Source organism: Sinocyclocheilus rhinocerous, unplaced genomic scaffold (assembly GCF_001515625.1).
Source record: "Sinocyclocheilus rhinocerous isolate Xijiao unplaced genomic scaffold, SAMN03320098_v1.1 scaffold848, whole genome shotgun sequence".
In the NCBI taxonomy this organism is placed as follows: domain Eukaryota; kingdom Metazoa; phylum Chordata; class Actinopteri; order Cypriniformes; family Cyprinidae; genus Sinocyclocheilus; species Sinocyclocheilus rhinocerous.
The window spans coordinates 371,950-398,467 of NW_015664186.1; the positions used below are offsets into that span (position 1 = coordinate 371,950).

Below are 26,518 nucleotides of genomic sequence, written 5' to 3' on the forward strand. Positions count from 1 at the left end.
GTTTAGTTTTGCTCAGAGGTAATAGAACATGCCAGTAACTATTGATTACATGAACAGGCTTTTCTGGTGTTTGAGCCAGTAACTTTTGGATTGTAAGCCAGGTTTTACATTCTCCAACCGACAACAGTAAGCTTTCTTGCTTAAAAAATTCCAAAATGGAAAATTCTGTTATTAAAAGATGTTTTGAAAAATAAAAAAATTTTCGTACCACCAACCCCTTTGTGTTTGTTAGAAAAATATCATGCAGGTTTGGAATGACATGAGGGTTAATAAGTGATGACAGAATTACATTTTTTTAGTCAAACTATCCCTTAAAGAGCGTGAAGTTCATTGAAGATGCCAATAACTTTAAATTTCATCAGTCCTGGTTTCTGGAGTTTGAACAGGCAACCAACTCATTACAACCCCAGCACTGTAAACACTAAGCTATTCGTGCCTCCATGCATGTGTTAAACATACATGCTGATAAACAAATATCAGCTGTGACAGTATGTGAGTTTATTTATACACACCTAATTGACAGGTGGGAACATCTCACAGTTACTGGGAAAAAAATAGCCAGGCTTATCTGTGCAGATCTATTTTTCCACAAATGAGAATCTGATTGTTTATTCTGCACACTAGCCTGGACTGCACTGATCTGTTTTATTTTGTTTTATTTTTTGGCAAAAATAACATATTTCTCAAGTCATAGCCTAACACTTAGTCTATCCATAAGGGATTGGAACCATGAAAAGTGAAGAAATAATTTTACCCTCTTTGACAGACTCTCCTGTGTAAAATGCTTTTATGGGCCCCGGAGGGCAAGCATGTTGTTTTATTATTGTTTTATTAGGGGGGAGAATTGGATGATGTCTGTGGGAGTGTGTGCGAGTGTGTTGTATGATAACGCAATGGGCATCCCCGGATGAGAGAAGGCATCTCGGTATTCCGTAAACGGATCTCAGGGTCTCCTGAGCCCCGGCACACTCTCTGGCCCTGATATGGGGGCCAGATAAAGATAATGGGTAATAGGAATGAGGTAGCCTCCATCTCCTCGATCCCTCTGAGACTGATTGGACCGGAGTGTTTCTGTCCCTTGCCTCTGTTTTTAATTCTCTCTGTCACAGTCCCCTGAGGGCAGGGATGGAGGAACGGAAGATAGAGGGAAAGAATGAGAGAGTGATGCAGATAAATCAATGCACTTCAGCCCATCTCAGTCTCTATTTTAACTCTCTTTGGCTTTATTCTCTATCCAGCTACATCCTGCTGCTGCTGTTTTCAGCAGAGATTGCTTCTGTCTTATTTATTTTCAATTCTTTTCTGTCCTTTTCATTTCACTTTTAGTCTTTTATTAAGTTCAATTTCTTTTTTGTTGTTTTTAGTCATTTTTTCTTTTTTGTGTTTTTAGGTTTTGTCATACTGTTTCATTTAGACTTTTTTCTTTTCATGTTTTGCTCTTCTAGTTTTCTTTTCTTTCAGTTTATTTTTTCTTTTAGTTTCTATTCTTCTCTCTGTTTACTTTTCTGTTTGCACTTGGAGTCAAGGCTCATTTGCATGTTTATAGACAGTACTGTAGTGAGATATAAAACAATGGTCGGGCCTCTCCTGGAGATTTGAAGGTATTCTCATCACCCAGAGACATGTTTCATCATCTTGCCTGTGATTGCTGTTTTGCTTTTCTGGTTGGGATCAGAGCGAAAGGTAGCAGCAGGTGGCTTGAAGAGGCCTCACTCCTCTAGCTTTCCAATCATACATTCATTTGCAACAGAGGGGAGCCCAAAAAAAAAGAATGAGAGAGACGTCTCTCTTGTTCCTGGCCATGTTATCCATACATCACATTGCAAAGGGATATGTTTATTTCATTCAGCGCTGATTCCCATCTCATTGCCGTTTCATGTTGCTGTTTTTGCTGAGGCTGCAGACAACGGCTGGTGGGCTCTGAGGGGAGGGTGGGAGAATATCTTCGCATTTTGTTGTGCATCACTAGTGAGCTCAGTAACTACAATAAGAGCAAGCTCAGCAGGAGGCTTAACGTGGTCGATCAGGGCCGTTTGGGCTCAGGATGCTCGACCCACTGCAGATGAAAAAGGAAGTGGCTTTCAGCAGTGGCTGTAATCACGCCCATCGATCCACTGGTCACGAAGGCCCGGATCTCTAACAAAGGGCAGAAGAGATTAATTTACCTTTCCTTTCCTTCCTCTCTTTCTCAAATGCTCCTTCACGTACCCTTATTTTCTCTCTCGTTTTGATTTCTTTCTCCTTCTCTCTCTCAGTATAGACTTTGTCCCTTACCTCTTTTCTTCTATTGTTCCTATGTCTTCATTTTTAAGTTTTGAAAAGTCTGATTTTTAGCTCCACTTTTTCTTTCAAGGCTGAAGAAAGAAACATTTTTAAGACTACCTACTATACTATAAATACCAGCAAATTTATCACCACAATAGGTTTTTGTACAAGACTAAGATGTGCAAAAAATTACTTTGTGTTTGCTTGAGTGTGGAAGCTTAAAGTGGCTTAATATATTGAAAATATTTCTATATTTCTTTCAAAAATGAAAGAAAAATAATTGCTGTGGTTTGCTGAAGAAGGGGGGGAAGTCGTGGCCTAATGGTTAGAGAGTCGGACTCGTAACCCAAAAAGTTGCGGGTTCGAGTCTCGTACCGGCAGAGATTGTAGGTGGGGGGAGTGAATGTACAGCGCTCTCTCCCACCTTCGCAGGTGGCTTGAAGAGGCCTCACTCCTCTAGCTTTCCAATCATACATTCATTTGCAACAGAGGGGAGCCCAAAAAAAAAGAATGAGAGAGACGTCTCTCTTGTTCCTGGCCATGTTATCCATACATCACATTGCAAAGGGATATGTTTATTTCATTCAGCGCTGATTCCCATCTCATTGCCGTTTCATGTTGCTGTTTTTGCTGAGGCTGCAGACAACGGCTGGTGGGCTCTGAGGGGAGGGTGGGAGAATATCTTCGCATTTTGTTGTGCATCACTAGTGAGCTCAGTAACTACAATAAGAGCAAGCTCAGCAGGAGGCTTAACGTGGTCGATCAGGGCCGTTTGGGCTCAGGATGCTCGACCCACTGCAGATGAAAAAGGAAGTGGCTTTCAGCAGTGGCTGTAATCACGCCCATCGATCCACTGGTCACGAAGGCCCGGCTCTCTAACAAAGGGCAGAAGAGATTAATTTACCTTTCCTTTCCTTCCTCTCTTTCTCAAATGCTCCTTCACGTACCCTTATTTTCTCTCTCGTTTTGATTTCTTTCTCCTTCTCTCTCTCAGTATAGACTTTGTCCCTTACCTCTTTTCTTCTATTGTTCCTATGTCTTCATTTTTAAGTTTTGAAAAGTCTGATTTTTAGCTCCACTTTTTCTTTCAAGGCTGAAGAAAGAGAAACATTTTTAAGACTACTATATACTATAAATACCAGCAAATTTATCACCACAATAGGTTTTTGTACAAGACTAAGATGTGCAAAAAATTACTTTGTGTTTGCTTGAGTGTGGAAGCTTAAAGTGGCTTAATATATTGAAAATATTTCTATATTTCTTTCAAAAATGAAAGAAAAATAATTGCTGTGGTTTGCTGAAGAAGGGGGGAAGTCGTGGCCTAATGGTTAGAGAGTCGGACTCGTAACCCAAAAAGTTGCGGGTTCGAGTCTCGTACCGGCAGAGATTGTATAGGTGGGGGGAGTGAATGTACAGCACTCTCTCCCACCTTCAATGCCACGACTGAGGTGCCCTTGAGCAAGGCACCGAACCCCCAACTGCTCCCCGGGCGCCGCAGCATAAATGGCTGCCCACTGCTCCGGGTGTGTGTTCACGGTGTGTGTGTGTTCACTGCTGTGTGTGCACACTTTGGATGGGTAAATGCAGAGCACTAATTCCAAGTATGGGTCACCATACTTGGCCACATGTCACGTCACTTCACTTCACTTTACTTCAAGTTGATGTAGTTTTTGTGTTGAAATACTTCCTATCCCAAATTAATATTCAGAGACAGCTATACAAGTTATTACACTCTGTAAACAGTTCATATCTTTAATTAGAGATTAAAAGAAATGTAGTGATTTAATGCGAGATTCCTTGTTCATTGGGGCCAGATGACATATCATTAAAACTTGTGTATTCTGTAAAGCTGCTTTGAAACAACCAATATTGTAAAAAGTGATTCACAAATAAATGTGAATGGAATTCCTGCACTCTGAGTATTAAACATTGGATGCAATTACTTTGTGTTCTCGTTGCAGAATGGCGTCAAGGCAGAGTAGTACGAGTCATCCTTCAGGATGAAGATGTTACGACAAAGATTGAGGGTGACTGGAAAAGACTCAACATGCTGACTCACTACCAGGTAAGATCCTGTGTATATCACGTTTCCAGGTAAACTCAATCTTGTTATAAGGTGTTCAGTTTTAGTTTTTTTTATAAAGTCATGACATGACATGACATGACAAGACATGAATGCTTCAGAAGGGGTGCATTCTTTCTTCTTTCTATCATCCCTACCATCTACTTCAAGGCTTCTTGTGAGAAAATTGATAAAGAGGTTGTTTGTTTGCTGTTTCAGACTGAAATCTTTTTCAGTTAGTGTACAGAAAGATATCTGCCGTCACAAAGATGGCTTTGAGCCTTTGAAATCTATCTTAAATCAGAAGAAGGATGAGCATTGTACCTGCTGGTTTCTATTTAAAGCAGCATCTCCAGATGTCCCAGTACATTTAATCTGACAGCAGTGGGATGCAGGTGTAGGTGGATCTGTAGCTTGACACCCGGGTTAGATGATCTAGCTAATGACTTTTGATAAACGGCTCTCTGTGTGATGTGAGTTTTGGCGTGGGCTTTCAATGATAGCGCAGATTCTGACAGAGTAACTAATACTGGAACAAAGAGATTTGAATGCAGAATGAATGTCTTTTGTGAAGCTCAGAAGTGTAATGCTCTATTTATGTTCGTCTCAAATGTAACAAGGAACCTTTATGAGGTGATTAGCACAAAAAAGGATGAGCAGAGAAAAGATACTCTATAATGGTAATTGCTTTTGGTTTGTGTGTCCAAGATTATCTAGTTTAGGGAAACATAAACACTGTTAACATTCTTTGCATCTCAGCCCTATCGAACTCTTACGCCCTCGTTGACCTCTATAATAGGGTGCAGTCAAGGCACTTCCAGGTCACTTAGAAACCTTACTCTGACTGACGGATCTCCAACATGGTAGACACGGACCATCGAGTTTCAGGGGACAGGTATGGCAATGCTGACTTAGCAGGGGACTAATAAAGTCTGTCTGTCTGCAATTAAATAGACACTCTAAGTGTGAGAACCCCAGACATATCTGTCTGGCTGGGAGGGGCAGTTTAGGGTGGAGAGGAGACAGGCGGCGCTTCATTACAGTGTAAATAATTTCCTCCATAAGCCGCCCTCCAAATGAGCTTTTAGAGAGAGAGGAGTCTGCACAGTACTTAAATTAAATGTCACGGGGCGGCATATGGGTGCAGGGCTGCAAGTGGCAGAATGGATTAGCTGTTGATTGGAATCGGAGATCAGATAATGAAGACAGAAGTTAATTCATTTTCAGTCGGGGAGGGCATGCTATCCTTGACAAAAAAAAGCTATCAGACACCCTAAGCCTGTTAGAGTTGCTTAAGAGGGGAAAGAGAGAGACCCTCTGTGCACCCTGCACCATCTTCAGTTTCTTCATTTCTGTCCTTGCGCCACATATGTGTTCATGACTGTCTTCCTTTCATTTCTTCCTCTCTAATAGCACCAAATTCCCTTGTTTAGTCTAACATGAAAAGTCGCAGAATGTCGCACTAAAGTCTGATATGTCTGTCATAAAGGATCCTCTGTGCATGTCTAATGTATATCTCAAGTCATCTTTGATACTTTCCTCCAAATCGAGGTGCTACAAATGCATCTGGCTCTGACGTTAATTCTTTGATGTTATCTTAGGAAGCTTCACATTGGGGTTGTATAAGCCCCATCTCGGATATCTGATGTTTCTGAATGCTATCAGGAACACAGAGACTCTCTTAAAGCGTAAACTTGCCCGCAGAGGAAAGATAAAAGAGAAAATCTCTGCTGTTTTCTAAAAAGCCCCTTTTCAGGGAAATATAGCCCTTGTCTGAAGTCTCCTTTCACACAGTCATTCATCTATACTGAGGTGTAAGAAATATTTGTTTGATTTTGTTGAAGTTTGGACAGCTGTCCTCACGGGCCGTGGCAGTAAACGAGGGTGGCTTCACGTTGAGTTTGTCCAGGGAGAAAAGTGGTTAAGGGTATAAGAATAATGTCCTAATGGTCTGTGAAGCCTATATTCTCCCTCCTGCTGTGGTTTGGGTCCCCATGCAGTTCTGAGCCCAAATCATCTAGTTCTACACCATCACCTCAATTAACCCTGTAAGTACCGCAGGCATCCAATGGCAAATTATGTGGATGGAGGAATGTGTGGTTGGGGAGTAGAGGCCCCCACATGTTAATTGAATTTGACTTGCTAAGGCTTACTGTGGTTAGCAGTTGCTGAGGCATATAGTTAAATAGCCCAGTTCATCCCACCGGAAGAAACTTATTGAAATGGAAGCAGATTATCCCCTCTTGTCCTTCACTCATGCAGTTTTCCATTTACCTGGATGAGAAATAAAAGACCAATAACCCTAACTTAATGTAACCATAACGCTGAAGACATCATACGTGTTTACAACTGTTTTTTAAGTCTGAAATGTAGATATTTTATTTGGTTTTTGTAAGTTGTCCATAATAATCTTTGTTTCTTTGTTTGCAGGTGACTGATAATGCAGTGGTAGCTCTCGTATCAAAGCAGGTCACCGCATACAACTCTGTGAACAACTCCACTGTCTCCAGAACCTCTGCTAGCAAATATGGTTTGTGTTTGTTATTCCTTTTCTAATTCTAAAATGCATCCATATCTCCAAAACAAAACGTACGGCACACTATATAAAACATTAATAATCAGCTGACTAACGTTTCTACAGCAGGGTAGGGTAACATTCCACCTGAGCTGCACTAAGAACAGAAAAGGAGTTAAAAAAAATAGTCTTGTCATCTTACAGGAAGGTAAGAGAAGTTAAATGTGTAGCATCTCAGCCACTCACAAAAGGGAGCAGGAATGAAGCTCAAATGGAATTACGTGGAGAGAGCCGAGATAGTCGGGCAGCATACAAAGGTAAAAGCAGGGAAAATGAGTCTCTTTGCACTTGACTTCCCTCCTGAGACTCTGAATCCATCCCTGTCATTCGCCCGCCATCAGTCCCTCGTACGATTGGGTCTGATAAAGCGCAAGATCAAAGCTCAGGGCCTTCCGAGCACTCCCCCTACACATCAAATAGACCATTAAAATCATCTCATCTCCATATACTTTCCTGCACTCTAAATGAGCCTAAAGAAGAGAGAGAGGGAGTGTGACAGATGGGAAAGACAGAAAGAAAATGCCATATATCACTTCACTCTTTCAGAATTAGCTTCAAACAACATTTAGGTTCTTGTAACAGGTTCAGCAAGAGACACGTTTTGAAACACCTAGAAAGACATTTTGTGAGGCTGCAAAAATGTTATTAATCAGATCTCCACCAAATATAGGCTACGTTCACACAGTCAGTGCTCTATAATGAACAGAAAACTAGTTTGGTTCATACAGCATATATCAACTCACTCTCAGAATTTGGTCAAGTCTTGAATATTTGAACAATTATTATTTGGCACTGCAGACTGAGGCAGTGTGAACGTAGCCACACTGAGATCAGCACCAGTGATGTGAATGCAAATATACACACTCAATCTCATTCCTTTTTTTGTTAGTCATCCTCTCTGTTCTTCTTTTTCTGAAGGTGTCATTGTCTTTCTTTATCAGGTTCCTCCTACTCTTCTCTCTCTTTGTCTATTTCCCCTAGAGAGATTGATTTCTGTTGCATCTGCCACTGTGAACTGTTTTTTTTATCTTACCAAATCAGGCCTTTGCCAATCAATTTTTTTTCACACTGTGTAAACATTCATCGAGCTCTGTGTTTTTTTAAATGTCATGGCTGATCTCTCCCTATTGGCTGAAGCATGAATATTTCATCTGGCCTGACACCTGTTCGATTTTGTGTCCGCCAAAGTGAGCGAACACGCACGTTCGCCAGAGAGAAAGCAAGCAAGAGAGCAAGGGATGAAAAATTAAGCATCCATACGTTCTAAATGATTCATATCCAATCTCGAGTACTGCACAACAAAAGGCAATGTGTTTTGTACAGATAGGAACAGATTTGAACAGCTGCATGGGACATTTGTCAGCAAAGGAAGATTGAGGAGGAACCACCATCTGATGGGTCTTTGTCTTTTCACTCCAACAGAAAACATGATCAAGTACACGGGCAGTCCGGACAGCCTGCGTTCCCGCACACCCATGATCACACCTGACCTGGAGAGCGGCGTCAAGGTGTGGCATCTGGTGAAGAACCATGAGCATGGAGACCAGAAGGAGGGAGACCGTGGCAGCAAGATGGTCTCGGAGATCTACTTGACCAGGCTGTTGGCCACCAAGGTAGGCTTTGCCACCATGTCTTATATTCTCTGAATGTCAGAATTTGTTGAACGCCCCTAAAAAGAGTTGTCAACAGATCTGATCCTTCCCAAAACATGTGAACCTTCTAGAATGAGATCAAATGGTTAGATTGTGGAGTTAGTGGAGTTGAGGCCACAGTGTCAAACAGTTCATGTTTATGCTATTTGCTCCGAACTCCGGTTTGTCTGTTTTCTCCATTAGTATCACGCTGACTGACTTGACGTCACAGCATCAGCAGAGCTGGTAAACAGGCACTTGTTTTGGGTTGAATACAGATCCCTCACTATCAGAAAAGCATAGTGCTTCAAGGACATCAGGAAGTTGAAGAAATGGAATAGAAGGCTTTGTTTGATTAGGCAGGCCTAATCACTATTGCTACTGCTCATTGTTGAAATCCAAAACCCTTAGTATTTTACTTTGGCACTTAACGCATCCTGTACCGTAAACCTCAAAACATAGCGGTTTATTGATGACAGTTGTGCTATTACTTATATAAATGACTGGATGATCCACAAAGGGAAGATTCACAAAGAAGCCCCATAGTTGTAATTTAGTGTTTGGGTAATCTTGGATGTGAAGGCCCCAGTCCATGTTTTCTTAAAGGCTGATGCTGGGAAACTGAAGTACTGGCACAGAAATCTGCTTTTTGCAGAACTGTATGTGTCTGTGATTCTGACGTTCCTGATGTAACCAAGCAGGAGTGCACACACACATGCACAAATGCCCTGGTGATTACCCTACTCCGCTTGCAGACTGTGTCATATTTTTAGATGGATTATTTCTGTGAAATAACCAGTTTATCGCAGGCACCATCTCTCTTGGTGAAAAATGATTGGTGTGACAGCACAGTAATTGACTGTTTGGCTTTCACCCCTGCAATAAATACCAGTGATCTGCCTGGGGTGCTGACGCTTTCCGCATTCGGTCCATCAGTGTCTCTGAGAATGGGTGAGCTTTACCTTTTTCCATCTCCCTCCATAATGCCAGGCTTTATTTAATCTTTCTTCCTCTACCGTTCTGTCTTCTGCACTTTTCCATCCTCTTTCTGTTTGCAATTACACAAATGTTCTTTCCTCACCTGTCCGGAACGAGATCACTTGAAGTTTAATGCTTCTCTCACTGCCTGCCTGTGTCTGATAGCCTGCTTTTAAGTGCGCTAAAATGACCAGGTACATTTCAAACGGTTGCAAATAGCCACTTTGGTTTCTGGGCGACTAATGATGATGTCAGTCGTCACACAGGATGACACCTGACAGAACCATCGCAGTCATCCCTGTTGCCAGCCTCCTGCAGCTGTCGCTGCGTTGATACAGGACGCGAGTGAGAAATATGTATTTTCATCTTCATAGGGAAAAGATAAGCTGTCAGGGATCTGGGACACAGTAGAATTATTGTTGTGATTGTAAGCTAACGGGATTTTTTTCTTCTTCCCCGTCGACTCTTGCCGTCTGCTCAAACGGAAATAGGATTTTGTGTGCTGTGCCTTGTGTACACCTCATCCGGATGCGAAGCCGGTGCTACGCTTTTTGATACTTTCCTCTCTCTCTCTTCCGCGCTTCCTATCAGTTCTTTCATTACAAGTGGATTAGATTCTGTCATCTTCTCTCCTCCTTAGATTCACCACGATTAAATCAAATTAGGGTCAATGGTGCGGGGTGGACGTTAATCCATCCGCACAAAGCAGCTTAGGCAGAATTGCTTCTGTTACGTTTTATTAAAGGTGAACTTCAAAGTAACACTTTCACTATCAAAGAGCTTGATTCAGGAACATTGGTTTCATCGGTGGGATTACTGACATGTGGCCCACAACTACTTTCAGAAACACAGATAGCTGTTCTGAGGAACACAGCCGCTCATGTCATTGCTAAATATCAGGTCCATGCAGGGTCTTCATGGAGACACATATATGGCCTGCCTCTGTAAAGCTGGTAACACCAGTGTGTCATTTAAATAAAGCGTAGGACAGAGTGAATGGGATGGATGGATGAAAATTAACCCAATTCTCCATTTCTTTTTGGTTCCTCAGGGCACTCTACAGAAGTTTGTGGATGACCTCTTTGAGACCATCTTCAGCACAGCACACAGAGGAAGTGCCCTTCCTCTTTCTATCAAGTATATGTTTGACTTCCTGGATGAGCAGGCCGACAAGCACAACATACACGACCCGCACGTCAGACACACATGGAAGAGCAACTGGTAAGATGCCTCGCACACATAAATATAAATTCATATTTATTATATAATTTTGAATAATATATATGAAAAATAGGTCCAAAATTGGTCCATATATAATACAACCTAAAATGAAACTGAAATGCAAAACTATAATAACAGACCCATAAAAGCAGATAACTTGACACTGCCCCTAATGTAGCTGTAACCACGGACATCACCATGGCATTGAGTATGAGAGAAATTAATAAAGCTCATTTCTAAATTAATTTCACTCAACCAATTTAGAGGCACGTCCCCATAGTGGAAGGGGGTTGTGAGGGTTAAATAAACAAGCAGCAGATCGAGTGAGAAAGGAAGAGGTTATGAGGTGAGAGGGTGGAGTGGATGAGAGTGGATGGTAATCTATCATTAGCCTCTGCCAACGTCCCATCACGCACCACCCCAAAGGGCTATGGGGGATGAAGTGATGATATTGATGTGAGGGCACGGCAGGAGGGGCAGTGGGTACAGTCCCTATTTACTTTGTTTTATAGACCTAATTTCTCCCCGTCTCCCCCCGCAGTGTGTTTCGGGGCCATTTGAGAGCGTTAAGTGATTTTGGAGAGCACAGAAGGTCACTCTTGCATTGCACATTAATGGAATCGTTCTCACAAAGAGTGGAACGTTAAATAGCGATTTATCATCTCACACTCATCTCTGGGCATTACAGCCCGATGCCACTGTGGCATCTGTGATATTTTTTAATGCGCGTGAGAGGGTCTTCTACAGGACTAATGCACTGCTACCCAGCTTTTTGCTGACAACTAATGTCTCTCACAGAAAATGAAATAGCTCCATTTTCAGATATTGTGCACAAAACAACAGGCTCAGCTTTATCTGTGTGGCTAGATGTGCTGCTGCCACCACACAGGCCATTAATTGAACCAGAGCCGTGGGTGGGGCATATTTGCTGTCTGTAGAGGATTTTAACACTCTAAAGCTAAATGCTTTTGGCCATGAAAGCACAGGCATAATCAGTATTTTGTTTACAGACTGTTAGTGTTTGCTCATCAATTCTCTTCACCAATTATTATTGTTCTTAATGGGAAAGAGAAATTATTTGTGCAGGGTGCACTGAGGGGTTTCTCGTTTTGATTGATTTTGCAAATGAGAGATTTCCAGACAATCCAGATGGCAACTTAAGATGTCCAAGTCTCTTGCTTATCCTCTTATTTGAGTGTGTCCTACACAGACAAACACTTCTTTAATATTAGTAGCGAGAATAACAGTCTAGACCACCAAAATCTCAGCATGAAAACTTGCATCTTTTTCACTAATCACCCGTTATGGAGCACAATTTAGCCTTCTTAAAGAGCTGAAAGATGTTTAAAAGCAGATTTTTGGCCATTTGTGCAGTTATCTGATTCACATAGATTAGGTGAATCTGGTGCCAAAACAATGCATAAAGCAAATGCAAATAAACAATGCTATCAGTGAATTCTGTGTGAATCCCATGGACATCTAGATTGACTTTCATTCAAACAAATCACAACCTAAATGATGGATTCCTCAGTTTTGTTACAAATCTTTTCTTCAAATGCATCAAAGGAAGCCTTAAGCATCAGATCTTTAACCAAAGCCAGGCAGAGATGGATTGCTGATGGTCGAGGCTCTTGTGAATCATCCATCATGCCATTGTCTATCTTGTGACTGGCGGTACAGCCTGTCAATCAAAGTACAAGCTGTCAATGCACAGATACAGATAATCAAAGCAGTTTGATTGGTGTGGTTAAATTAACTCTTTGTTGAGCTACTCAAAAGCAAATGACCAAAATTAATACTATTTAGTTTTCAAAGGGGCGTTCACTGATTTGTGGCAGTGACGATGCAACAAAGTTAAACAATGCAAAAAAAAAGCTATTATACATTGTAACAATGTTCGTAGATCAGGAAGAAGGAGGTGGGAACCTGCGAACATTTAAACATAAAACTTTAATAAGCAAACGAACACACAACAAAAGTAAAAGCGGCAGCCCCTCACAGACGACTGCCGCATAAAACATAATAAAACAACAACATAAATAGTCCAGGCCTGGTCCTCTCTCGTCTTGCACTGTCGTCACTCCTCCTTTTATCCTTCCGGAGCTCCTCCGTGGGACTCGAGACCGGTGAGTGGCGCAGGTGTCGCTCATTGTCATTTACTCCACCGGCCCCGCCCCACTCGTCACATACATACAGACATATTAATGTCCATAAACTTGGCAAATGTCAAGTAAGAATTTGCAAAAGTACATATTTTCAAAATAGACTAGGCGATTGGTCCAAGTTGCAGGTACAATCACCGTTATTCAGCTAATTTTTGTGTGTTATTTTTTCATTAGGATTCCACACAATCGGGAAGATTTCCTGATGTGGATTTCACAACGGGTTCAAGTTGGTCAACACGGTGGGCCTTTCTTGCCTGCGAAATTTGGCAGAAATTTCACCGAATTTTGCAGATATGACCGCACATTTAAAGTCCTGTAGAATTAGGCTGGTCTCAAGTTCACCTGACCTCGATCAAATGCATTTCTAGATAAACCTCACTAATCCACTAGTCCGAACACTGAGATACATAAGACATTAATTTTTACTTTTTTGGACATAAAACTATGGTTCCATAGTACATCAGAACCATTTTGCACGTTACAAAAATTTCTACCTTTACACAAAAAAAGCAGGCAGAAGAAACCCAAAAGACTGACAGAAGAATGTGAGGCTTTTCCCAGAGAGGGCTGCGCTGAGCTGAGTGCTATATTTAGCTGGGATCTAGTCCATCCAGACATCATTCCCATCTCCTGATCCACTCACTCTCTCCGCTGAGAGCTCTCTAAAGTATGGCGCTTCAAACACGTCCTGCTTTTTGTTCTGTCCGGAGAATATGATCTACACAGAAGCCAGCTGTGGCAGGTTTACGAGGGTGTCGACTCGTTGTTAAAGCATTGATATCCTTTTGATAGAGCGCAGATAATCCCAGTTGATTCTCTCTGATTAATTTGGGAGTCATAATACGTGGTTTGCTCTCTAAATCCTCTTTGGTGCAGTTGTTATTTTTGAATGAATTCAGAATGCAACAGAGAGAGGGGGCTGCTACGGAAAAGCTTTTGTTGACTGTTTTCTCTCTTTTTCTTTGATGCAAAACTCTGCATCCATTTCACTGCAGTGTCCTTTCTTATTCCCTCGTCTCCTCTCTTCAGTTTTTGTTATCTAAGACAAAACCAAAGCTGTCTTGAAAACTAATGAGAACTCTGCAGTCTCAGACACATGCGCACAAAGTCCCAGACCAAACAACATCTGTGACCCTTGAGACGTGCACGCACACACTCCTAAGTTGATTTCACTTTAGCACAAATGGGCTGGGGTATAAAGTAGCCTTGTATACGTGTATTGTTTTGGACAGGTGCACAATTGCAGGGCAGCACTCAGATACAAACAAACCAATATGAGATGTATTAGTAAAGCACTCAGAGTATGGCTCAAATACTCATGCTGCCATTTCAGACTGGAAAAATTGGCACTGCACACCTCAATTAAAATGATTTAATTTATCAATATCATTCCAGTATCTATTCAGTATATATTTAATAAACTTATAAGCATTAAAAGCAGTCTGATGTTTCATAAAGCCACTGCTTCCTGTTCCAAAACGGCCTTTTTATGCATTAAAGAGCTTTTGAAAATAAAATTCCATTAATACATTCTCTGTTCTCCACAGCCTACCTCTACGGTTCTGGGTGAATGTGATCAAGAACCCACAGTTTGTGTTCGACATCCATAAGAGCAGCATCACGGACGCCTGTCTGTCTGTGGTGGCACAAACATTCATGGATTCGTGCTCAACGTCAGAGCACCGCCTGGGCAAAGACTCCCCCTCTAACAAGCTGCTGTATGCCAAGGACATTCCCAGCTACAAGAACTGGGTGGAGAGGTGAGCAAGAACATTTTTATGGTTACAAGATTCCCTTTCTAGATCTTTCAAAGTGATTGAACATACAAACAAAGACTGTCAATCACAGTATCTGGTGGACCACCGCAGCCTTAGAAATCCATATCAGAAAGAGTAGACTTCCATATTCCTTCGGTTTGCATGGTTCTAAGGTCTTGGTGTGAAGAGATCGGGTAGAAACATGGAGAAACTGCTGTTTTAATGTGTATGCATGTGTGAGGGAGAATGAGAGACTGTGTCTGAGGTGCACTTGTGAACGTTTTTAATCAGAAAAGATGCAAAGGTACAGTGTTTATGTGGGTATCAGCGTGAATAAAAGCCCAGAATTTTATTATGTCCTGCAGGTATTGTGTGTGTGTGTGTGTGTAGCTGCTGGTAATCAGACTGAAGTGTGTTGTAGAGCTCCAGGATGATGAATTGCAGCTCTATTGTAGTTCAGTAGATCTTCTGGGTCTACCCAACACTGCACCAAAGCAATTAGTCACTGTTTAGTGAGAGAGACAAACTTTTCTGCTTTTCCCACAATCCTCTGGGTCAGAAACTCTATGTTCAAAAATGCCAAGAAAGTAGAAGCAATGACTGTAAAAAGCTGCATCTGAAATTGCATGCTGTCTAGTACGTACTGCATTTGGGTATTTCGTTCGTGAACGTTTAAGTATGTAGTATGTATATAGGTAGTCTGAATGAAATTCAGACGCTGTCACGTGACCTACTGGCATCAGTTGCGTCACTTCACTGCCATTCACAACTCCTCGCCCAAGGCTTCATGGTACTTCTTGCCTACTGTTTTTCGAATGCTATGATTTGAACATAACACTTTTTTGGCATACTGGTGTTTTTCGCATACTATATAGTATGGAATTAGGCATATTCAGACACAGCTAAAGAGCTTTGAATAATTCTATTGTTTTCTGCTCAATTCAGCGCACCGCGCTGGTCTACTCAAGCCCACCACCCTACAGTAAACAGCACTGATAAAACTCATCAGCGCCGTGTGTCTCTGCTCACGCACACTGACCCTCAGACTCTGACTAACGTGTTTATTTGCCGTGAGGTATTAGAGGCTGCAGGAGGAGACGGGTAGCTGGCAGACGAGCATGATGGGGAAAATGATAGAGAGAAAGCTCATTTTCATGCATTAGCTAATGTGTTACACATCTTTAAGGACTGAGATCATACTACTCAAACGTGCCTACTGAGGTGAGAAAAACCTGCTTTAATTATAGGTGCTGACATATATGTGTTTAAACCAGGAAAAATACGTTCTCAAAGATACATTCTTTGTTCTGAGTTACAGCTCTCACGTTACTCCTTAATTGGTTGTTTTCTGTAATATCCTGATAGGTGACAAATCTGTGTGAATTGAGACAATCCTTCTGTTTCCTTTTTGTCAGATGATTTGAGAAGAGATCCTTTCATGTCTTCATAAAAATTAATGTCTTCATTCAAAATTATATATATATATATATATATCTATATATATATATACATATGCTATATATATACAGTGGTTAACAAATTTATTAGATCACCACCACCCAATGTGGTGCCACAGCTGCCCTAAACTAACAATATTGGTGATTACCAAAATAGTTTTTTATGTTTCTGTAATGGTTAATCCATCAGTATGTGTAAGCTTTTTAGTCACAGTAGTATTTGTAATGCTAAAATATAATTGTTGTTATCCATGAATTTTCAAATTTACTGTTTTATGAGAAAGGCAGAAGAAAAAGTAACCCACTTTTTTTATTCAGATGCCCAATTACAGTCAATAAATACAGTCTAATAAATTTGTTAAGCACACCACCTGTCATAATAAAGAGAAAACTAATATTTTAGGAATCTGGTAAAAAAAAAAAACTTGTTTAAAAATAAAATAAACTGAAACAACTAAATTAGTCTTTATTCACACATAATAACAAAAAAACGTAATATTTTTCAATATATAAAAATGTAATTTTTGCTGTTTGCTGTGAACAATTATAAAATGTATATTCTATTCAATTTATTTTTAAATGCCATTTCAAGTTTATTCATTGGTCAGAAAGTGTAGCAACTATTTAGTAATTTGCAATACATGCACGATACGAGGGAATAACCAGCATGGACTTGTTCTGGCTGACGAACAGCTGACATTTAAACGTGCTATTAATTAGTGCCAGACGAGCTGCCTGTCATTAGCCTTGGGAAGCAGAGGGCGCAGAGAGAGAAGCTAAACTCAAATGTGTGAACTCGTTTAGGAAGTGTACCTGATTCCTTTGGGAAGGCCATACCTAAAAATTACAACTCCTCACTATCTCTCTCGTTCAACACCGTGCCATTGTCCTCCGCTGATGCCCCATGGTGCATTGCAGCACATACTTGCCACTCAAGGTGCTCCCGGGAGCCTGAAACAGACACGCATGCCACCGGTTAGTCAGTCAGTGTGTTGAGTCCAGGAGTTGGCATGGTGCAGGAATTCAAAATGTAAATGACTTGCCTTAATTAAAGAGTCGACAGAGCCTCTGCAGGTGACAGTGATTGATTGCTTTTCCTCCACCAACACTCTTTCACTCACTCACACGCACCAGCCACCCAAAGACAACAGATAGTGTTGCTCCGTTCCAAAACCTAGTGAGCTGCCTACAGAGACAGCATTTTAAGGCATCGTGGGTGCTCACCAGGCACGAAGGCTGTTCCAAAAGATAGGCATGTTAATTATACTGCCTCATAAGATACCCTGTAGCATCACATGTTTCCTCCATGGAAAGGCAATCCCAGAATGCATTTTGAGTTGAGTGGAAAAAAGTTGGTGAATGAAGCGAGAGAAATATGGATTGGATATAATAACCATGTTTCATTCAAAATTAAAATTATGGATAAAAATGTTTGTGTGTTTGTAAGCTTATTTGTGTATCACACCATTAGCTTATCAATATGGTAACATCAAACACAATTGCAAGTTTTAATACAAGACGTTTCTGCCTAGCTAGAGTGTTCCAAATCACATATGAGGTTCCATGATGGTTGCAATGCTGTCTACCTAAGCAGTGGTTCTGGAAGAGTGCTTGTATCTACAATAACTGTGTGCTTTTATGTGCACATTTTGTTTTGGATGTGCTAGTGTGTGTTTAGTGTCAGCGTATGTGTGGGGCACATTTATTGAATCTTTCCAGCATCCTATAGATTCTGCTGATCTCTGGAAAACTTTCAAGGACAGCGGCTCATTAAGACTCACAGTCACTCGCTGATGTAAGCTGCAGCTGTACTGCCACAGAAAGTAAATGCCAAACTGATTGGAAGGGGCGTGACAGCTCTCACTCAGTGCCAGAAATGACCCTGAAACATGTTATTCTTATTCTACATGAATTATAAAAAGGCTTCTTAAGCCCCGTCACCTGTCCAAGTTCTAAATGTTTGTTAAATAATCTGTGCTATTTCTGTTTCTCTGCGTTTCTTACAGATATTACTCCGACATTAGTAAGATGCCTGCGATCAGTGATCAGGATATGAACGCATATCTAGCAGAACAGTCCCGTATGCACATGAACGAGTTCAACACCATGAGCTCCCTCAGCGAGATCTACTCTTATGTGGGCAAATATACAGAAGAGGTACAGAAAACTATTAGCCTGTTAAATTGCCACATTTTAAGTGTAGCACACACATTTGTTTAGCTGGATCTCACAATGACGGCTAAGAACATGTTCAAGATATATTTTTCCCAAAATTAAGATAAAAAAGTAAATAAAAGTGAAAAGTGCAGATGAGAGGGATATGTGGTTATTTGGAGGCATGTGTAACTGATGTGTCATCTCCCTCTGACAGATTGTGTCTGCGCTGGAGCAGGATGATGGTGCCAGAAAACAGAGACTGGCCTATAAGCTGGAGCAGGTGGTCGCCTTCATGAGCCTGGAGAGCTGAGGACCACATTTCCCAGAGTGCACTGGGAGATCCATCAGAAACCGAGCCGTGCCTGATTGAAGACCTGTTCATCTATCTCATCTCTTCTGTTTGCAATCTTCCCACAAAAACAAGCGTTTGCATCGTATTAGCTCTGCTTTCTAGAAGAGTAGAGATGGGAACTGGAGGGTGGGCGGAGGAGCCAAGGACTACATTACCCATGATGCAGTAGAGTGGGTGGCCATCCGGCTCTGCTGTGTAGAGGAGGGGTGGCTGCCTACGAGTTCCACGTCACTGCATCCTCCATCCTTCTCCCTGACTGGAAAAGAGAAAAAAAAATTCTGTTGCCTTCAAAGTTTAGCTGATAAGCAGAAACCACAATGTTTGGTGTCAATTTGTTCTGACTTTTATGACTAATATTGAGTCCAGTTCATTGTAGTACCTTTATGAAACACTGAAACGCAAGACGAAAAAAATGGTACTGCATGAATCTGAAGAATGCAGTTCATTCGGGCCATTTCAAAAGACACAACACCTTGATGACACTGGATTTACGGGACACACAAGATCATTTATACGCTTTGATAAAAGAACAATCAAGCCTTGAGAATCCCAACCGCTTATTCTCACTTTGAAGACAGTAAGGTGTATTTAAAACCCTCTACATTTAGCGGGACACAGCAAGTTAGTGCATCAACTCTTTTGTCTCTTCCGGGACCTTACCTGACAGTGAAACTGAAAGACGAGACCTATCGTCTTGTGGGATACCCACATCTTCACCACTTCACCACCAGCCTTCATTTCGGCATTTATCCGGCTTGTGCACATCTGAATTGATCCTCTCTTATCTAGATGAGTGGAGGAGAAGCCAAGGTTCGTTCCCCTTAGAATCAAGCACACACACACCCCTCTTCCAGAGAGCGACGCCTTCTCTCTGTACTCCAGCGAGGTTGTCAGGACCTACGCTGTGCTGCAAGAGGACGAAGTAATCTTAACAACAAAAAAGCACATTCAATAGGTGTCTCAGTTCACACATCCAGTAGGGGGACCTTAATTACAAAATATCCTACTCAGAATTAGCCGGTAAAAGGGGGAAATGGCGCATTGTTGAAAGTGCACACGTGCAGCCTGCACTGTTCACTGCCACAGGGTCCTACCCGTAACGAACACTGGAAGCCTCTAGAAAAACTCACACGTGGACAAAGTTGGTCAGCAGAAAACCAAAGGAGCCCAATTTAAAAAAAAAATTAAAATAGCAAAGCGAATAAATTACCCCTGAGAAAGCAAACACAAGGCACTGTTTGTTTTATGACCTGCAGAAGGAAACTCCGTCTGCAGCCTCATATTTGTTACTGTCCATTATTCTGTGTGAAGAATAATGGACAGTAGACCATTATTTGGTTATTGCACAACTGGGAAGGCGGAAAGAAATCCCGATTTGAAGTTTAAGGGCTTGCTGTAGTTTAAATGTTAAAAAAAATTAAAATAGCAAAGCGAATAAATTACCCCTGAGAAAGCAAACACGAGGCACTGTTTGTTTTATGACCTGCAGAAGGAAACTCCGTCTGCAGCCTCATATTTGTTACTGTCCATTATTCTGTGTGAAGAATAATGGACAGTAGACCATTATTTGGTTATTGCACAACTGGGAAGGCGGAAAGAAATCCCGATTTGAAGTTTAAGGGCTTGCTGTAGTTTAAATGTTGCTGGCGGCCTTGAGAGATGAATCTTACCTGGGCTTAATGACTCTAAAAGCAAACGGATGGCGTGATGAGGACGTAATTAGTATTGGATGTAACTTTGACAATGGGAAAGAGACAATTTAGCTGCCCACCTTTCCTCTGTCCTCTGACCCCCTCTTTCCCCTTGACAGCGTACCCTATGTGGTGATGTGAAAGTGTGGAGAATCTGCCCAGGTCCACCTTGGGTGCTTTATTGGCTTTTTCAGCGCATGTATTTCAATTTAAACTTCAAAAAAAGGAAAACAGAAAAAATAAGCCTTGCAATTGATGATGTGGATGTGTTCTTTTCTTTCTTTTGCTTGGAAGAACGAGATGGAAAAAAGTGGCTGTCATCTTCAAAATTGCAACCTCTTGTTAAGGTGGAACCTTTATCCTGCCCTTCCATTCAACTGCCATGACCATGTTTTGTGAATGTGTTAGATGCTAATAAGACTAAGGTAAAACCTTAAGCAGATATAGTATATACCCTTGCATGCTGACCTATTTGGATGATATGAAATGAACTGCCTTGCTATCAATTTATCTAATACTACTAAGGATTTCTAAACCGAATCAAACTCTTGTTAGACTTTCATCAGACTCCTTTGCTCTTTTCCTGTCAGGTGGATTGCCTTTCTCGAAGGCCATCTATCTGAGAGTTCTCGTTCACCGATCACGTTCACGCTGAGCAAATATGACCACGACATCACATGCCAGTCCAGTCACACCTAACATACTATCACAACACATTACATTTGTGTTTTTTTACTGTACGTCTTTAATGTGCAACTCTAAAGAGTTGATTCCCTGAATGTGTCCGTATATTATTATTTTATTATATTAAATTATATTATTTGAATCATTTTGATGCAACCTAATTTTCAAGATTTCATTAGCATTACACCAAATTATTTTTTAAAGTTGTTTTGGATATTGTCTCTGTATGTGTGATTGCTTTGGGCTCCCTTGTGTTATTTTTGGTTGTAGCTTAGTAACAGAGAATTGAGTTGAGGTATTGCGGGATTTCAGGTACACAGCTGCCCCCAACTAAAGGCGGGCGTACACGGTGCGATTCTGAAGGTCGGAACGTTGTGAGCTCTGGCACATGTCACGATTGAGTTTATCCGAAAATCGTACGGAGGCAGTCTTCCTTTATGCCCAAAAGACCTGATAAAGTTTCCACCTTAAACATTTTGTAAGAACTAAGAAGTCCTTTTAGCTCAGTGTTACAACAGGCATTGCAGAGACCTGTTCGAAAAGACTTTTTAATATTTCCAGATTTGATGCAAGATAGATGTATCCTGATGGGAGGAGAGGAAGAGAGAGACCAGCGGAAAGACAAGCTTCTCTAACTTTGTTATAATTAATTGTATACCTGTGTATGTAAATATAATGCATTCCTATTTTGCAATCAAGAACAAAATACTATTTGTAATATAGAATAAACTTTATTATGAAAAATATGGCGTTTTCTGTGTTCTTTTGTGTCTGTACCTTGCTTTGAATTAGCTTAATGGGGAAGTCAGAGAAGTTGTGGTTTCCATGGAAACAGAAATTGCGGCAAAAGAGCTCAGCAGCACCTGCTCCCACAAAGCCCATTCACACAACTTTTAAAACCGTTTCAAATAAACTAAAACTATTTTCAACATAGCTGTCTATGAAAGAATATAATCTCACTTGTATACTATGACAAACACCGAAGACAGTTATATTCATCAATCTCTAATCTGGTTGCATATGGCCTCAACCTTCACTTCCACCCCTCTAAACCAGACCTTTTCTATTTCTTTTCCTGCTTCAATAACACTAGAGCATTTTTACAACCATCATCTTGCAGAAAAACAAAGACTCAGGCTTTAACCACCTCCTGTCTCACAGTGCCAGAGGGCTCAATTGCCACCTTTATTACATTCCATCTCATTGCACTGTATCGCTTCTCTCAGTTAACGAGAAACCGTTCTTCTCCACAACTCCAGTACGTTCCCCCTGACCTTTCAGCGTTTGTCTCTGGGCTCTCATGGAGGAAGGTTAGAGCGAGATGGTCATTTTAAAATCTCTTCACAAAAATGCCACCTCACAACATGTGCTAAAAGCGTCTGCCCTTGTTGAGTGATTTCTTGCCTTTTAGCCTTGAGCGCAAGGTCATTGTAACAGCAAGGATTTACTGCATAGTGGTCTGACTGGTTCTTTTCAAAACGCATGGAATGTTAAATCTAGTTCCTCTGTTCCAATCTACCAACTCGTTTTCCTCTGAATCTATTCATTCCGGAACGTTCCAACAGAATTCTCTCCAGCTGCAGACGCAATGCGGGCCGGCTAATAAGAATGCAGGGTGAATAATGGTGGACTAATTCCTGGGATTCACTAAAATGGTTATTGACAGCTGCAAGGGAGCAGATGGAAGCAATTAGCATTATTAGTTGGTTGTGCTTTGTCCTATCTAAGTAAACATCTGTGAAAAGACAACAGATCCGGCAAAGGCTCCCATCGAGTAAACAGAGAAAACCAAACAGCTCAACTGAACGTTGAGATGCTGCAGACAGCAATGAGATCTGCCATCCACGGCCCACACAGAAAACTGAACAGCTTAGGAATAAATATGATTAAAAAAAATATATCAACGTGCTGTCTGCGCCCATCTGGAGGAACAGAGATGCGATCATTATCAAATTCACCAGAAATGGCCCAAAAGGTAGAGCTAAGAAAAAGACAGCTGAATAAGAACACTTAAGACTTCTGAGAATGTCTAAAGTCATGCTGAATCCCTTGTGGTGCTACTCATTTTCCAAAAGAACCATTTCACAAGGCGCAGATGAAGAAAGGGAAACACACAGCTTTTACCCATCCACTGTAAATTTTTGTATCAGTGATAGAGCAGCACTGCCCTCCACTGCTTCTCTCTCTATACCAACCACAACCCCTCTAAAACTATTGATCCGTTCCTTTCCAATACCAAGACTCACAAGTATTAGCCCTTCAATGTGTGCTTTGGAATCAGTTACCAGCCCAGGTTCATTTTCAAAATTGAGTTCATCGTGTGTGCAGCGATGCTTAATTTTCTAATAAATGCGTGACGCTCTGGCAAATGCATGTTTCATATGAGGAAAAATTGATTGTGGCACAGACCATGTTCAAGTTCTGATTGCATTATTATGTTTGCATGTCTCCGACAGAATTGGCTGTTTAATCTAATTACTGTTTTGTTGTGTGGTGAGATCAAACATAAGTATTCTCACGAAGAGTGCATCTATCATGTGGAAAAAACAGACTATTGGATTCAACAGAGGAGTATATAACGTGTCTTAAAACAGCATACAAAGCAAAACACTTTCTTTTCCCGTTTTTATCTGACGGTTAGGGACCTTAAAAATGGGCTGCCAGTCTGTTCTGATGGGTTATGGACATCAGGAAACAATAATGCTAAATGCAAACAATAAAATGCGAAGTTATAGTCATGCATAGTAACAATAGCAAAATCTTTTGAAGTCGCCATGAAAAATTCACCCTATTTTGTTATAGATCTTATTGTGAATGATTCATGCACGTTTCATTTAAAAAAATGTTGACCCTGTAATGTTTGATAAAAACTTGCATAATGTTTAATCAAGATCTTATAATGAAATCGACAGACTTCTCTCTGGTGATGTATATGTCAGACTCCAATGTAGTCCACCAATTTCATAAAATCAACTTCAAGCTTGCATTCATTTTTGAATGCAATGGCCACATCTCACAATTAAAAAGTAGTAGATAGAACCAAGTCCCTGGCCTACATTTTTTTGTCTTTTTCAATAATCCATAAAACTCAGATATATGGAAGAAAAGATCTGTCGCTACTACTTCATCACGACTTTAAAGAGGAGGAGAAAATGCTTCCCATTTGTTGTTGATGTCATAGGCTGTTCAGTCTAATCAATCTGTGCCTTTTTAGCTTATCATAATATTACATATTGTTGGGTCTATGAAGCTCCTGGTGATACTAAAATGTTTAATTTTTGTTTACTTTTGTACAATAAACAATTGGTTTGTTGCTTTGCCATTTGATATCCAAAGTAAAATCTGGGTCCTGCAGCAAAGCCAGTTGTTTTATTTGACTCATTTTGCAGCTTTGTGGATATTATGCCCAAGCACTGTAAAACAACCCTAAACGCTGTAGGGACTGACTGATGTTGGTGTAAATTTAAAAAGTGCCTTGGAATACAACGCCTAGCAGCAAACATTCCATAACATATGAGCCCTTTTGTCAAGCTTAAAACCCATATGCCACACATTAATATGACGTCTGCATTTTTTATGCAAAAAGCTTCAACAATCAACGGTGTAGAACTAGCATTTCTATAAATGAAAGCACAAAGTATCTTGATTGCAACTGGCTACCTGTACTTTTTGTCAAACATATGCTCTCAGTCCCTCTGAATCTGTCTGTCTCTCATCACTTTTCCAATGCTGGTGACTCTTTTCTCCAATATGATGAACACTGCTGTAATGAAATTCCTTCCCCATGGCTTCAGTCAAACAGTGGAAAGATGCCCATCACCTGTGTCTGGCCACCCTCTCCCGGCACTGCCTGAATAAACCCATCTCAAACATCAACGACTGACTAATTTTCATGCTATTGATTAATATCAGAAAAGCCGGCAGACATGAACGTCACGTCTTTGTTGCGGTCCTTTGGGAATATTGCATGTGCACTGCGAAGAACGAGCAATGTTTTATAATGAAAAGCAACAACAATGTTCATTTAAATATCAATGCAAACATATTTCAGGAGGTTACAAAGGTTCACGACCTCTTATACACCTTCTAGCGAGATTTCACCCTGGAACCAACAAAGAGTTAGCATGCTGCTACAAGACCACTACATCAGCCATAGCTGTATGGTGCACAACACTGTAGGATTTCTGCATCTACCTGAGATGAGCTTTGTGTATCCTAAAATTGTCTGCTCATCCATATTCATGTGTTTGCAATGTGCACATGTGGGCAGTGGTGGTGAGGTGAATCTCATTTGCATGTAAAGTGCTTTGGGTGTCTACAAAAGCTCAATACAGATGCTATGACTCATTTATTCAAATTTCATAAGTTTAATCAATACTTCGCCAATGAGTCCAGCAGACAGTGCGGGACGGCTTTGAGAGGACGCATATAGAGGTGAGTGTGCGTCTGATGAATTGTGATCCAGCAAATAAACTTCTATGGATGAGGATTCAATTGCCCGTATGTCACAGCAACCCAGCTAGAAGCGCACGGGGTTGTCGCATCTCCGCTAACTAAAATAAAATATGCTACATCTCCGTACCCCCCACAACCCTGCACACGCTGCACTGTTCATATTTCATCCGCACTGTAAAGTTTCTTTCCACCCACTGGGTATGAGATTAAAATGCAGAGATGGTCGGCACACGCCGCTGTGAAGCAGATAGGTGCATCCAAGAAAGTTTGAAACACCATATTTTGTTGGAGCTCATTTCAATTTATCCACCCATATGGAGAAGTCATCGTTCAAATAGACTCTGTGGCGAAGGCTGGCATGAAAACGAATCAACAGCAGTGCCCTTCATGCAAAGTACACTTTCTTCACATCCCTCTGCGTTAAAAGTACATCGTTGTGGCATGTTGTCTGCATGATATCTGTTCTGCTGATGGTGCCGGCATGCCATGATGGAGGAGAGGTCATGGCACAGTAAGTTCTACTTTTGTGTTCCATAGAATAAAATAAGAGTCGTGCTAGTTTGGAACAACATGAGCATAAAAGAAATGATGCACTGATTTTAAATTTTTGGTGACCTATTCTATTTTTCTCTTTTAAAACCTTACTTTCAATCAGGAGTTTTAAAATTATGTAAAATATCAAGCTTATTGTTGAAGCTGATAGCCTTGTGGGCAGTGCTCTGATACTTTGTGCAGTTGTGCCTTGGGTGACCTGAGTACAAATCTTTGCTTCCTGTCCTAAAAAAGGGCAAAATGAAGTCTCAAAAAATCAAGCTTATCAACATGAACTGTTTTTGATAGAATGCTTGACTAGGGGGCAGGGCTTCCATTTTCAATGAGTAATTAAAATGATTAGAATTGGTCACTGATTGGTTACCCTATTGGAGTTTATTCTGGCATTATGACCAGCTGACTACATTTTCAAAAATAATCAAAAATGCCCTGTTGTTAACTGCACATTTTGGTAAATGTAGCCAGTCATTCCAGTATTCTATGAAAAATGGGCACATATTGTGCACAGTATACTTC

At 40.9% G+C, this 26,518-nt stretch overlaps 1 protein-coding gene across 1 annotated transcript in view; it reads left to right on the plus strand.

Moving 5' to 3' along the window:
* The window catches only part of LOC107729844 (plexin-A4), a 199,529-nt gene extending 179,509 nt beyond the window's left edge, over positions 1–20,020 (plus strand). The window contains exons 25-31 of the mRNA XM_016540558.1: positions 4,227–4,330; positions 6,758–6,857; positions 8,325–8,515; positions 10,563–10,732; positions 14,445–14,657; positions 18,118–18,268; positions 18,483–20,020. Coding sequence (XP_016396044.1) covers positions 4,227–4,330; positions 6,758–6,857; positions 8,325–8,515; positions 10,563–10,732; positions 14,445–14,657; positions 18,118–18,268; positions 18,483–18,578 — 1,025 coding nt within the window. The 3' untranslated portion in view covers positions 18,579–20,020. The remainder of the gene's footprint in view (positions 1–4,226; positions 4,331–6,757; positions 6,858–8,324; positions 8,516–10,562; positions 10,733–14,444; positions 14,658–18,117; positions 18,269–18,482) is intronic.
* The last annotated feature ends 6,498 nt before the right edge of the window (positions 20,021–26,518 follow it).